Consider the following 14,290-nt stretch of genomic DNA (forward strand, 5'->3'; position numbering starts at 1 on the left):
GTCAGTTTAAAGTCAAAGAGAATTTATTCAAAATTTGATTTTAGGAAGTTATAAAAAAAATCAAAAGGGTTTAACACTGATTAAACAGGATCACAGGTTACTGTGAAAAAATAGTTACTTATTTAATCAAAGTGACAATATAAAATTTCAAAGGCAAGTATAAGAATATTGAGTAATCACAGATCTGGTGAAGAATGTAAATCACAGGTACTTCTCCCAATAAGACACAGAATCTTTGTTTCCCAGGCAAGTTACATACAGGTAAAAAAAAAAAAAAAAAAATCGTTTACAATAATCCATGAAAACTTTGTCCTTTTAACAGAGAGAGAAAATTAAATTCTAGTTTTGCATAGGCACACTATTGCTATTAAAGCTTATTTTTAAAAACCCTTATAATAAATTAATTCAATTTTCACCAGTTTGATCACACAAGATAAGAATCCCTCCCTTTTTCTTTCTCAATTTCCCTTTCTCTCTCTTTTCCTAACTTTCTATACCCATGTAGGTTTTGTCCTTTATCCTCTTCTTTCATAGTCTAAAATAACCTCTAAATTAGGACAAAATTACTTTCTTTTTCCCTTAACAAAAATTCATCCTCATAAGTCATACTTTTCATGATCAAAAACACATCTTACTTTCCTTGTGTATTTGGCATATGTTTTTTACCCATATTATTTCTAGTAGTTTCATTTACATATATGGGCTAGAATTCTTAACCTTTAGTAATCTGAATTTCCAATATAAGTTAATAAGTAAGCCATTGTGAACTGTCTGCCACATACTAACATTTTGTAATACATTAACAAATTTATGAATGTCATTTTATAATTTCTGGAGATAAATGCCTTTTCATAGTATAATTTTTTAATGTGGCAAAAAAAAAAAAAAACCATGTTATTAACAGACCCAAATAAGGAGCCAAAAGTAGATAAACCTATGTTTAGCATTTAATGTCTTAGTATTTTCTCCTATTTGGGAATGATCTAGATAGTCAATGAATATTCATCATTTAAGGTTAAAGTTACAGAAAATCTTTGGAAACTATTTTTAAGCAGATATATTTTATAAAACATCATTGTTACAAAGCTCATTTATAAACTTTTATCCCACTTACATCCATTTAATTCAAGTTCTTAATAATTGTGCTTGAATTAACATGAAAATTTCATGAGACATTACAAATTAACCATCAGTCTAAGTTATTTTCCTTGTTGACAAACCAGATATGTTGAAAAAAATCACAGAAACAAAACTTTAAAAGTTAAACTTATGGCTTTTTTTCCGCAGTGTTGATGTATATTTAGTAAATTGCTTTTATTGTACATTTCGTTCTTAGGTTAAATTTACAATTTTATAACCTCAAACATCTAGTAGAGATAATGTAAACTTATTTGACTAGCCTTAATTTATATAAGTGCTTATATTTTCTTTAAGCCAGTTAAATAGAACTCTTTCATAAATTAGTTTTTAGAAATACCATTTGTAGGGAGAAAAATATCACACACATATATATAATGTACATACATAGACATGCATAAAAATACCGACAGATGCAAACAGAGACTTTATAGCTTTCATTTTTAAAAGTTAGCTACAATAACACAGGTACAATAATGCAAAACTTGCTAGCTTATAAAAGAATTGTTGGATCTAAATGGTGTATCTGGCAGATAAAAAAGTTACCCACTCAGATGGCTAAAGTTTTTTGCCATTATTTGCGGAGAACACTTTAACGGTTTTTATTTGTCTTTAATAGGTAATTTTATGGAGGCTGTGGACTAAATTTTGGTCAAGGGAGCCCATGGAAATATGAAGCAGTAGTTTGTCTTTTAAAAACCTTTTCCCTTTCCTGCATCCCGCCCCAGTCTCAGGAGTTGCTTTAGCCAACGGTTATCTTCTTGGATGCTTACATTTCAAAGACATGATAAAGTTAATATTTCCAAAGGACTGAGATAGTAGGGTTCATCAAAGAAGGAACTCAGGGACATATTTTCCTATTATCAGAAACCTAGCGCAATAACTACTTAAGTTTTTCTTTCTTTAAGGGTGTGAGTCCAGTGAATTTCTTTTTCAGTAGAGGCACAAAATATAGGAAGTCCTGGACCTCGTGGGGCCTTACAGAGTAAAGGACAATAAATCAAGCCTTTCTGTATATTTTCTGGAACTTTGTCAAAGTTATTTCCTGGCTATCCGAATTTATGCAAGTTTTACACATGCTTCAATATCATTTGCTGTTTTTGACATTTGTTTTAAGCCTGATCTCCACCTCTTAATCTTATTTAGGAAGTGTTTTGTTTTGTTTTGTTTTGTTTTCTCACACTAGCCAAGGCAATCTTCTGTATCTATTTCTCTCTTTTTTTCTTCCTTCTTTTCTCCCTTCTTTCCTTTTCTTTTTTCTTTTTTCTTTCCTTTCCTTTCCTTTTTTCTTTTCTTTTCTTTTCTTTTCTTCTTTTCTTTTCTTTCTTGTCTTTCTTCCCTCCTTTCCTTCTTTTTTTTAATCCAATCTTCTCATAGGTACCAAAAGGACATTTGTTTAGGATAAGAGCTCTTTTAAAAATCTTCTTAGATGTGAAAGTCTAGATCTTCAAAGTTATACCTATTTCAATTTTGACTCCAAACCAATAAGCCTTTTTATGGCCTAACCATGGACACAAGAGTTATCCTCAAAGTGTGCAAAAGATGCAGCCTTCTCAAGATGCAGAGCTGGTCCAAAGATGGCCTAGAAAAGCAAAGACCTTCATTGTCACAAGTGATAAGAAACTTCTAACAAGATGAGACACCTCAAATCACAGACCCATTAATTCGTGTTATCAGAAAGGTGATATTGAGATTGAAATTTTTCCAGCACAAGCAAGGCAATAAAGGTGGAGATGACAAAAGCCTCTTATATACTAGGACTCTTTATTAAAACAATCTCTGCTGAAAGCTGGCACAGTTGGACAAAGAGAATGCTGCTTGTCACCACACATCTTAAGCTCCTAGCCAGCTGGCTAGCTGCCTGATTCAAGTTTGATATCCTGTGTCCACCTACCCAGCCCCACCAAGTGGCAGAAACCAGAGAATATTCTCGCTGGTCACAAAACCAAATTTTTGGTATATAAAATAAAACGAATAGAGATTCTCGTCTTATGGTTTTCATCTTTATAACAAATGACACAAAAGACAGAGACAAAAGAAAGCATGATTATTTCTGGGATGCTCAGAATCAATAACCTGTGGGTACCCAAAACCAAATTTACAAGAGTCACAATTCAAATCTACTTTTACAAATGTTTTTCTTCTGCCATTATGAATTTGGAAAGGAAAAGACAAGGAGCAATTTTTATTTTCCTCTCTTGACTCAGGTTGGCCACCCCTTTGAGTCCGTAACAGGGACAGCAACCGCTTCGGAGGCTGGTCCGGTCTTAGATCTCAGGGCCACTCCCTGAGATCTCTCTGAGGCTTCCATATGTTGTAGCCGCCAGCCCACGATAGACACACGGACCACCAGAAACCAGTGAGTTATAGGAAACGCACTCTTTATTCAGCCAGCTGGGTCTGCCAGGGGTACGCAGACCCCAAATTAAGCAGCCCCGAAATGTAGAGGTACAGGGTTTTTAAGCCCTAAACCCCATTCTTCATACTGTTTGAACATACACATCTATTTTTCTTCTTTTTACTAACTGTCTACCCACAGGTCGGTTGTGCAAGCGGGGGTACAGAAGCAGAAAGCTTATTGTTAGAATGTTATGTTCCCATGGGCGATAGCCAAGCAGTAATTTTCCAGCCAGCACAATCCCATATCTCAACTGCAGTATTTAGGAAGAGTGAAGCGTTCCAGCCATTTACTGTCTTATCCTCATTGCCAGAACTGTAAAAGAGGAAAAATATATTTGTCCTTGTACTCTTTTAGGATTTTCAGCTGGGGCTCTGTAACAAAAACAGATCAACAAGAGAAGGAAAAACACGTTTATTAACACACACATCTCACATATACTTGGGAGAAATGCAGGATTGAGTAACTCAAAGAGGAAACTAGAACTTGGGCTTACATAGCATCTTAACCAAGAATGACCCGTTTTTAGAGGAACAATACAAAAAATAGTCCTAGGCTTCCAAGGGCAGCAAACTGTGGGAAGCTAAATATTTAGGAGACTAATAGAAGATAATAGCTAGTCAGTAAAGTTTGTTATGTAGAGTCGTCTGCTGCCGTCTAGAGACTGATAAGCATCTAAGATATAACTTTATGTTATAACATTATGTACAAATTTATGTTATGCTTTCAGACAAATAGAGCAGAGAAATATTCGTAGATCTGCTTCTTCTCAATTGCCTTCAGCTCAAAATAATCCTTATGGCAAAAGGGCAGATTTTCAAGTGGCGTATTCTGCTATTCTTCTGTAGATTTGATATAACGTTCCCCCACTTTATAATAACCCCTTATAGTCTAACATGGAAATCTGAGATAAGGCATTGTTGAAAAGGAGTTGGGAATTGTTCACATGAGGCTTATTTATAAATAAAATATTTATCTAAGTAACAAAAGAAGTTAGAGTAGAAATCTGGCTGAGCAACATGGTGTTGTGCTACATACCTATTAAAACGACAGGCAATGTGCCATGTTCTTTTGTGGAAAGTATATATAAAATGATTTTTAGTGAAAAAGATGAAGACAACATAGTGAATGCACACAAAACAACTTAAGGAAAATAAATGTTAATCCAAGATCAGAGTTCATTTTCAGTTGTGAAAAATGTCCATTTTTTTTTTCTTTACAGTTGCTAAAGTTAATAAGAAAATAGTTCTTGTTTTGAAAACATTGCTAATCCCATTTCTTTCTAAGCCAGGTCTTTTAAAAATGTCTATTTTCCTGCAGGTTAATTCTTAGGACATCAGAACATCTTTCTTCAAACAAAAAAGACCTTTCAAAGTCAGTGGACCAAAAAAATAGCTTCTGTTTTCCACATATCTCAAAGGGTGGAGCCTCCAAACCACTAGGAGAAGGAGGAAGTTAAAAGATGTTAAATAGTGGGGACCCTACCATTCTCAGCCTAGAGGTCTGGCTTCCCAGTCAACATGAAGGCTCTCCTTATTCTGGGGCTTCTCCTCCTTTCTGTAACCATCCAGGGCAAGGTCTATGAAAGGTGCGAGTTTGCCAGAACTCTGAAAAGACATGGAATGGATGGCTTCAAGGGAGTGAGCCTGGCAAACTGTAAGTTGACTTTTCTTCATACTTCCAAATAGTCAGGTAGGTGTGGATACTAATAGAGGATGGATAATAAGAAAAGGGCTTTGCGTGAATGGACCTTTTTAAAAAATTTGATGGTTTGTGTACTTACAATGGTTAAAAACATCAACTTGTTTCTTTAGAATCACATATACCAGATGAAGGAATGAGGACATGGGAGAGCAAATTCTATACCATTCAAAATAAACCAGGACCCATTGTACTCTTCTAATGCCACTAAATTTACCAGTTGCCTCAGACTTGGTGGCACATATAGCTGACATTCAAGCACCTGGGGTATCTCTGTCAAGTCTTTGGCACTTGACTTTGGCCATTTCCTGTTTGGAACTTCGGTTCTCCGAGCCTAGAGTAATGCAGTAATTTCCTCTTTTTGAATTCCCCTGCATGACATGGGGTTTTAAACAGCAAAGTTTTTTTTTTTAAATTATGTTGAAATCTCCATACAAGGCAGTAGGAACCTATTTCCCCTCAATCACTGTTTATGTAAGGATCCCTGAAGTGCAGCATGAAATGACATTTTATTATTCTTACTGTAGTTGATTAACTGTTTTCATTTTCTTCCACACAATCCAAGATGTGTCCCTGTAAAAGTTACTTTATATTTTAGTCCATATTTGTTCATGTAATCACTGTATTTTCCAGATTGAGTTCAAATATTTTCCCTTAAAAACTATTTCTGAATGAATGAGTAAAAGGTTGGATGGATGCATGAATGGATGGATGGATGGATGGATGGATGGATGGATGGATGGACGGACGGATGGATAGATGAATTAGTCTTTCCTGTTCTATAACTCTTGCTTTCCAGATTCTAATTTGATATCCAAATTCACCTTTAGGTATCAGAAGAAAATGACTTTCTCCAAGAAAATCTTTGTTTCTCCTAATAAAAAGCCTTTTTCCATCAGCCTAGGTATCTACCGTTAATTACAAAATCCACTCAACAACTCTGTTGATTTTTCTATTCTAGGCTGAATCTTGCCTGAGGGATAGGAGCAAGGGAAGGATAATAGCAATGGAATATTTTAATTTAGAATATTAATATTTTAAAAAGTATGTTATCTTCCTTCACTAGTATTACAAATGATTTGCTAACAAAAAGATTCTCTTAAAGACCCTTTAACACAAAGTGTTAAAATATTTAACGGTAAAATACATCTTTATATTTATAAAGTAAGTCATTAGTAAAATAGAATTAGCTGAATAGAACTGATTATGGTATGCAGTACTAAGTCATGTGTTGTTGCTATTTACTACTAAAATTAAGTTCTTTTCAGGGGTGTGTTTGGCCAAATGGGAAAGTAGTTACAACACACGAGCTACCAACTACAATCCTGGAGACAAAAGCACTGATTACGGAATATTTCAGATCAATAGCCACTACTGGTGTAATGACGGCAAAACTCCACGAGCAGTTAATGGCTGTCATGTATCCTGCAAGGGTAAGACAAAACATTTGAGTGATAACACAGGATCCATCTGGTTATACTTACAAGAATAGAGATTAAATACAAATGAAAAGTTTTGAGGGTTCATCAGGGACCGAGAAAAAATCTATCTCAACTTCTAGAAACTCTTCATTATCCTCCTCATAATTTCTTAAGGAAGAAATTAAGGAGCTGGTATCATAAAAGGTTGCTATTTTCTAATACATAAAAGTTTTGGAATGATCTATTAATTTATATAAAAGGACTTACTGATGCTTTGTCAAGAAAAATGCCCATTCTCCACACTTACTTGGGGAAGTTTAGGCATCATTTGGTTGTGTGGTCCTTTTTTAAAAAATTGTTTTTACTGTTTATTATGAAGTGTTTAATATATAGAAAATTAAAGATATTGGTATAATAAACAACCATATGCCCATCACATACAGTTGTTAACATTTTTTTTATATTTATTTTTTTATGTATACATATATATTTTTTGTTGAGTGATTTCAAAGTGAATTAGAAACATTATGACATTTCATTTCTAAATTCTTTAGTTTGTATCTCCAAAAAGTACAGTTCCTATATAATCATTGTCATCTAACAAGTTAATTAATAAATTTGTTTAATCAAGGTTAAAGAAATGTTCTATTAAACTGAGGTAAAAATAGAAATAACCTGTGGAAACTTTAGTGCATAAAATATTGAAGAAGTATGTAAAATTAATGTTGTTGAATTTTTAAATGTTAAAATTTTTAATAGAGAAGATTAGTCTTAGAATAAAATATGTTTTATATTCAGTTAATTTATCTTTAAAAATATTTTGTAGCATATAATAATCTGTGGTCATTGAATAAAAATTCTTATAACAAGAGACTTATGACCACTGGTAACTTTTGGCATATATTCTTCTAGAATATATTGTCCATCACATATGTGAGTGTAAAGCTGTATCATGCACATATGTACCCATGTACAAACATGTAAACAATGTATGTTTTAATAAAAATTCAATTGTAGTATATATACTGCTTTACAATCTGCTCTTTATTACACAAAATTATTTCTATGTTAACAAATACCAATCTTCATAATTTGTAAAGGGTACAAATAGAATTCCACTGTATAAATATTCCTAATTTATTGATTCGACTCTTACTGTTAAGCACTTAGGCTGTTTCCATTTTCCGATTTCATTAATTGCAATGAAACGCCCTGTGCATATATCTTTCAGTGCATTTCTTATTATTTCTTTAGAGAAAGCTTCTAGTAGTAGAATTGCTGATTAAAAATTGTTAGGCCAGTTCCTCTTTTTTTTTTTTTTTTTTAATAATGCCTAGTGTGACGAAATCCTTCTGTCACATTAGTTAATAATTCCAGAGCTTCCAATGACTTTGGTAAACAAGACACAGAATGCTTTGTTTCATGCCAAGTGGGATGGAATGAAGAAAAGTTATTCCTCTAATATTCAGATTCATGGACTCATGGAAAATAATTTTAGTGTCCTTTTCTCAGTCTAAGAGAATAAAACTGGCTTAACCTAAACTTAAAATGAAATTTCTGTGGAAGTTGTTTTCATTCTTCACCACTTGTTTTACAGCTTTGATGAATGATGACATTACTCGAGCCATAGCATGTGCAAAGACGGTGGTCAGTGATAGACAAGGCATCAGAGCATGGTATGTTTTAAGCATTAAAGGGGAAAGCTATTTAATCCTACTGTCATGAAAGAAGTAAGGGATGATTTTCAAAGACCAAAGTGTGCTACTGAGAACTGAAAGTTGCAGCTTTCGACTTAGGCCAAACAATGCATCACTTAGAAATAATCTACTTTAACTAATTCAGAAGCTTCCTCTTTTACTCAATTAATTTTAAGGAATTTCTAGAATTTTTAAGATTCTCCACACTCTACCAGTTCCTTGTCATATCAAAGTGGAATGCTCTTTGCAGTGGCTGTTGGGAAATGCATATGACTCAACATTTATGTTCAGCATTCTATGCTTTAGAAAGGGCTTTGGGAAGAAGTGAAATATTTGGCGTACATATCTTAATTTAATAAATAGCAATACCTGGATCTATCAATAGCCTATATTTATAAAATATTTTGTTCTTCCAAAGGATTCAAAGTATATATATATATGACAGTGAAGATAAGAAGATATGCTTTAACTTTATCACCATTTGTTTCACCTTTCCCTACAGGGTGGCATGGAGAAATCATTGTCAAAACAGAGATCTCACTCAGTATACCCAAGGTTGTGGAGTGTAACTGGAACTTTCCTTCTTCAGCTCATTTTGTCACTTTTTCATATTAAGGGAGTAGTAGTTGAGTGAAAGTTTACACTACCATTCTTTCAAGCAAATAATGATTTTACAGAAGCAGGAGCAAAATATGGTCTTTCTTCTAAGAGACTAAATGTTTTCTAATGTGTTTATTATATTAAGCCTACAACCTTTTTCATTTGGCTAATAGAACTAATGCTGGTGAAAATTTATCTAAAATCTTGATTATCAGATACATCTCCAGTAAATTTAGTTCTTAATCAAAGAGATAACCCAGACTTCATCTTGAATGATACAAGTGCTCCTCAATATTTGATAAATATGTAAGAAAAGACTACTTTAAAACACATTGATCTTAGGCAAAATCCCAGCTGTGTAGGTGTCTGATGTCTTCATCTTTCAGTCATCTCCAAAAACAGTAAAAGATAACCACTCTTTGTTGGGCAATATAAAATTTGCAAAGGAGCAGAATGCCAAATGGCTAAAAATGGAGATCGACTGAATTAAGAATTTTGTTTTCATAAAGTGTGACCTTTGGTTTAAGTGTTTTCCTAGAAATGTTGCTTTTATACAGCTTTAAAAATAAACTCACAATTTATATGCCAATCTATTCTAAAGAACCTTTTAAAGAACTCTTATGCATCTTGCTGATCATGAAGGAATATTAAGAAGGATAAGATGAGCTGTCACTGTTTTTTAATTTTATTAGCTTAAATTCATGCATTATGACTAAATCTGGAGGCAGATGAATTTGCAAGTATTGAAATAATTACTAATTAATCACCAGTGTGAAATTATCATGTCGTAAAGAAATAAACATTATTATTAAAGGCTTTGCGATTCATACCTTGTCTTTCTTTGTTTAGACCGATCTAGTGTCTCTGAAGAAACAAATATGTATTTGAAAAAAAATGATTTGGCACTCTTAATATTTCCTTATATCCTTGCCAGTGCTGTAAAAAAAATCCACAAGCATGCTGACAGATCACACGTTAAGTTCATAAACTTAAGTTCATATCTCAAGTGGGCCCTCAAGTCTGCCATCGTAGTCACTTCTCTGCAATTTTATTTCTCCTCCTCAGAACACAGGCCCGACCACTCCCTTTCTACCCCTCTTTGCTCTCAGTAGATGACCTGGCCTCATATTACACTGAGAATAGAAGCTGCCTCATATGAAATTCTCCCCTCTTCATCATCATAACAGCAGTCACACCTTCCTTTTGGTCCATTTTCCCTTCCTTCCCCACTATTTCTGAGATGAGGGACCTCTGCTCCTGCAAATGGCAGTGTATACACATGCAGTCTTGGTCGCATCCCTCTCACTTCAAGTTAGGCTGAGTGTTTCTTGTATCCTTAGTTTCTCCCTCTTTGTTGAATCATCCCTGCCATTGCACAAACTTCCCTAGAAATCTCCCATTTTACAAGAACTCTCCATTGATCCTACATAACTCTCTACCTACTACATCATTCTCTGCTCCCTTTTACAGCAATACTTCTGGGATTAGATATGTATCCTCACCAATTCCACGTCCTCACCTCCCATTCTCTTTTCACCCTTCTGAATCTGGCTGCTGTCCTTACTCTGCTAACACTGTTCCTCAGTGACTTCTCCCATGACCCCTTGTGGCCAATTCCAGTGATCACTTGTTCTCTGTTCATCTTACTTGATCTCTCCACAGCATCTGGCAAACCACTTCATATTTTTAAAAAACTTTTTCTCCTCCAGCTTCTCCTCATTTAAGTCCTGCCTTACTGATTGCTCCTTCTCGGTCCTTCTTGGCTGGCTCTTTTTCTGCTATTTAATTTCTAACTGTGGGAGTGCCCAAGGGCTCAATCCTATAACCATTTGAAAGACTACATATTTTACTTATTTTTTTATTTGTCTCTTCTTGGTGAAATATAACTTCCAGAAGACTTTTTCCCACTTTTTGAAGATGTCGAAATAATCTAAATCTTTCCCAAAATTTGCAAGTACAGTACAGAGTCCTTTTGTTTTTTTCTAAAGAGCTTCATAGTAAATTGTCAACATGGTGTCCAGTGGCCCTGAATCATTAACTGTGTAATTCCTAAATTTCAAAGCATCATTCAAATCAGGAACTTAACATTGATACATTACTGCTATCTAATCATCAACAGATCTCATTTGGTTTTATCAACTGTGCCCATATGTTCTTCGTAATAAGATCTAATTCAGAATCATGAGTTGTATTTAGTTGTCTTTTTAGTTTTCTTCAATCTGGATCATTTCTTCAGTTTTTTTTTCTTGACTTCTATGACTCTAACACTTTTAAAAACCACAGACCTGTTATGTTGTAAAATGTTCAAAGGTTTTTCTGAAGTTTTCTTGGTTAGGTTAGGTTAGGTTATGCCTCTTTGGCAGAATACCACAAAAGCGATGCTGTGCTCTTCTCACTGCATCCTCTCAGGTGGCATGCAGTTTTGAAATGTTCTGTATGACCGATGATGTTCACCCTGATCACCTGATAACTAAATAGAGCTGGCTGAAGAGAGAAAGCAATGTTTATTGGAGATTTTCATTAGTGTTTTTGATAAAATATTATTTCTTACCTATAGCTGTTATTTCAGTAGAATCAAGTTCTCCAAACGAATTTCTACTCTTATTCTGGGAATGAGATAAAAATCAATATCAATGTTTGATCATTTTTAAAAGAAACTCAATTTCTATGTTGCTTAGTTTCAACTCCAGGATATTATTTGACATGTAGAATGATATTCCAGATGAAAACTGAGCTCCTAATGTGGCACTAATTACAACTAAACCCTAGGAGCACATTTCTTGCACTTCTATTTAGCAGACTCATTTAAAATATATTTTCTTAGAAGTTGCTACAAGGAATTACTAAAAATTATCATCAACAGTGACTAATATCTTTCATAGACAATGTTTTTCAATTAAAAGCATGTCTGTTATGCAAATTATCTTTTTAAATTGTTTTTAATTTTAACAAGTTTAAAAATTCTTAATATTTACAGAGTAAAGTTTTACAAGGTTTGTTATGAAAAGTATATCTCCCCATATTGCCCCCTTCCCATGCAACCAGTTTCTACTATTTTAGCTTAATATTAATATTTCTATATTTACTTCCATGCTTTTAAATATTAGGTTTATATTGCTCTTTCTTAATTTTTCTTGGATTTTATTATATTGATTTCTCGCTACAGAAATTAAGGATTAAGCTCCATTTTCTCCTTCCTCATCTCCATTAAACATGGTACTCTTCCCCAAAGCCCATTTTCCCAATGTAATTATTTTATTTCTAGTGTATATTATTTTTTAATATGCACTACAAGTTAAATCAATACTACATAGTCATATATAAAATTACTTTCTTCTCTTATACAAAATTTTATTTGCCCTAGGGCTAATAATTGCATAATTCTTAAATGTGCTGTTTTCTGTGTATTTGTCATTATTTCAATTCCCAAACTCTAGGTCCAATATTTAAATCTTCTCTCAAGTCTTCAGATGCAGCTAGAATTTTGTCAATTTCATCTTTCTAAAGCAGTAATTCCCAAAGATTTCTGATCAACTCTAATTGGGACTGGTGGCTGTCCATACCTAATCCATAGCTATCGTCCCGTGCTCTTTCAACATTACCTTGGGTTTCTCTTCTTTTTCCTTCATATTTGAAATTTACTATGTTTCCTGTATTTCATAATTTCCTCCTTCTCGGTTTATTCTCTTATTTTGGTGGATCACACATCCAGAATCTTCCTACAGAAGGGTGCATGAGAGGGTTTGTTTGTTTGTTTGTTTTGAGACTCAACATGTCTGAAATTGTCTTTATTCTATTCATATACTTTCTTGATAGTTGACTGGGTATGGAATACTAAGTTGGAATTAATTTTCCTTCAGAATTTAAGGAACACCGTTGCTCCCTAGATTCCAATGTTGCTATTGAGCAATCTGAAGCCATTCTGAGATTTAAGTCTTTATAACCTGGAAATATGTGAGATCATCTCTTTATCTCCAATGTTGTGAAAGCGAGGATGGGCTTTGATATGGATCTGTCTTCTTTGTTCTGGGTGCTTGGTAGGATCTTCCAGTTTGGAAGCTAACATCCTTAAGTACTGGAAAACTTACTTGAATCATTTATTGATGATTTCTTTCCTTCTATTTTTGTTGTTGTTGTTCACTCCGGAATTTTTAGACTAGTCCTCTGATGTAGTTATGGACTGACTTGTGTCCCTGCAAAATTTATTTGCTGAAGCCCTTCAAAGAGGTAATTTAGAGTAAATGATGTTGTAGGGGTGGGGTCCTAATCCAATAGGACTGGAGTTCTTGTAAAAAGAGGAAGAGACACCAGGGATGAGTGCACACAGAGAAAAGGCCATGTGAGAATGAAGTGAGAAGGCAATCATCTGCAGCCCAAGAAAGAGGCCTCAGAAGAAACCAAACCTGACAACACCTTCATCTTGGACTTCTAGCCTCTACAACTGTGAAAAAAATAAATTTCTGTCATTTAAGCCACTCAGCCTGTGGTATTTTGTTACGGCAGACCTAGCTAACTAATACAGATGTTCTTATCACTGTCTTTTGCTCTACTTTCTGGGAGATTTCTTTGATAATATTGTTCAATCCTTTTATTGAGGTTTTCATTTCTGATATATTTTTAATTTCCACAGAACTTTGTTCTCTTAATGTTCCTTTTTTTGTTTTGTATCACATTTACGATCTTATTTTATGTCAATATAGTAATAATAATAATTTGGGCTTGTTTTTTTGTTAGTTTATCTGTTTCCTCTAATCTACTATTTTGTTTGTTTATCCTAGATTATATTTTTGATATTAAAAGCATTTGTTATTTGGTAATCCTTGGTTATCTATTTAAATTTTGGAGCAGGAAAGTAAAAAATTATTTGAAGTTTTGAGGGCCTATGTGGATTTGACTACGTGTACTTGGCTGAAGAATGTTCCAGTTGGGTCCAGTTTCACGGGGATTATTAGATTTCTCTAATAAGAATGAGAGGGTTGGTGTCATAGTTGGAGATTTGAGAAAACTAAGGAAAAGTTGAAAATCTAGTTTTAAATAGAACTCCTAGCCAGCACCTAAGTCTTGAATTAAATTGAAGACCATTAATTCGGTCCTGCAGTAAATCTGCACAGCAGGTAGAACCACAGAAGGGCAATGGTGGAGAGGAGATTTGTGTCCAGTTATTCACCTGAATGCCAAACTAAGTAGAAAAGGAAGAGTAGGAAGAAAGGGATAAATAAGAAATAAGCGGTTCAAGCACTGAGGTCCAGCTGAAGACAACGAAAAGTTGTGCGCGTAAGTAGATTTCACGAACTTAATTTCAGAAATGGAATGCTTTGCCAATGACAAGATATTAG

General features: G+C 34.0%; 1 protein-coding gene and 1 long non-coding RNA gene across 2 annotated transcripts; one reads left to right on the plus strand and one right to left on the minus strand.

The window, feature by feature from the left end:
- On the minus strand, positions 1-10,700 carry LOC111729699. Its single transcript, XR_002776337.1, has 2 exons — positions 10,457-10,700; positions 1-2,719 (listed from the first exon to the last, which is right to left on the minus strand). It is a non-coding gene; the product is annotated as an uncharacterized LOC111729699 (long non-coding RNA).
- LYZ (lysozyme) lies at positions 4,988-9,770 on the plus strand. Its single transcript, XM_011374025.2, has 4 exons — positions 4,988-5,191; positions 6,505-6,669; positions 8,255-8,333; positions 8,857-9,770. The coding sequence occupies exons 1-4, from the start codon at positions 5,056-5,058 to the stop codon at positions 8,921-8,923; spliced, it is 447 nt and encodes a 148-aa protein (XP_011372327.1). The 5' UTR covers positions 4,988-5,055; the 3' UTR covers positions 8,924-9,770.
- Positions 10,701-14,290: the final 3,590 nt, after the last annotated feature.

The sequence above is a fragment of the Pteropus vampyrus genome, unplaced genomic scaffold (assembly GCF_000151845.1).
Source record: "Pteropus vampyrus isolate Shadow unplaced genomic scaffold, Pvam_2.0 Scaffold9, whole genome shotgun sequence".
Lineage (NCBI taxonomy): Eukaryota > Metazoa > Chordata > Mammalia > Chiroptera > Pteropodidae > Pteropus > Pteropus vampyrus.

What these genes read in the sequence shown, in the direction of transcription:
- LYZ (XM_011374025.2), top strand. Translation starts at nt 5,056, where the DNA reads ATGAAGGCTCTCCTTATTCTGGGGCTTCTCCTCCTTTCTGTAACCATC. An exon ending in GGGAGTGAGCCTGGCAAACT is followed by an intron (nt 5,192 to 6,504) that starts GTAAGTTGACTT and finishes AGTTCTTTTCAG; the next exon opens with GGGTGTGTTTGGCCAAATGG. An exon ending in CTGTCATGTATCCTGCAAGG is followed by an intron (nt 6,670 to 8,254) that starts GTAAGACAAAAC and finishes CTTGTTTTACAG; the next exon opens with CTTTGATGAATGATGACATT.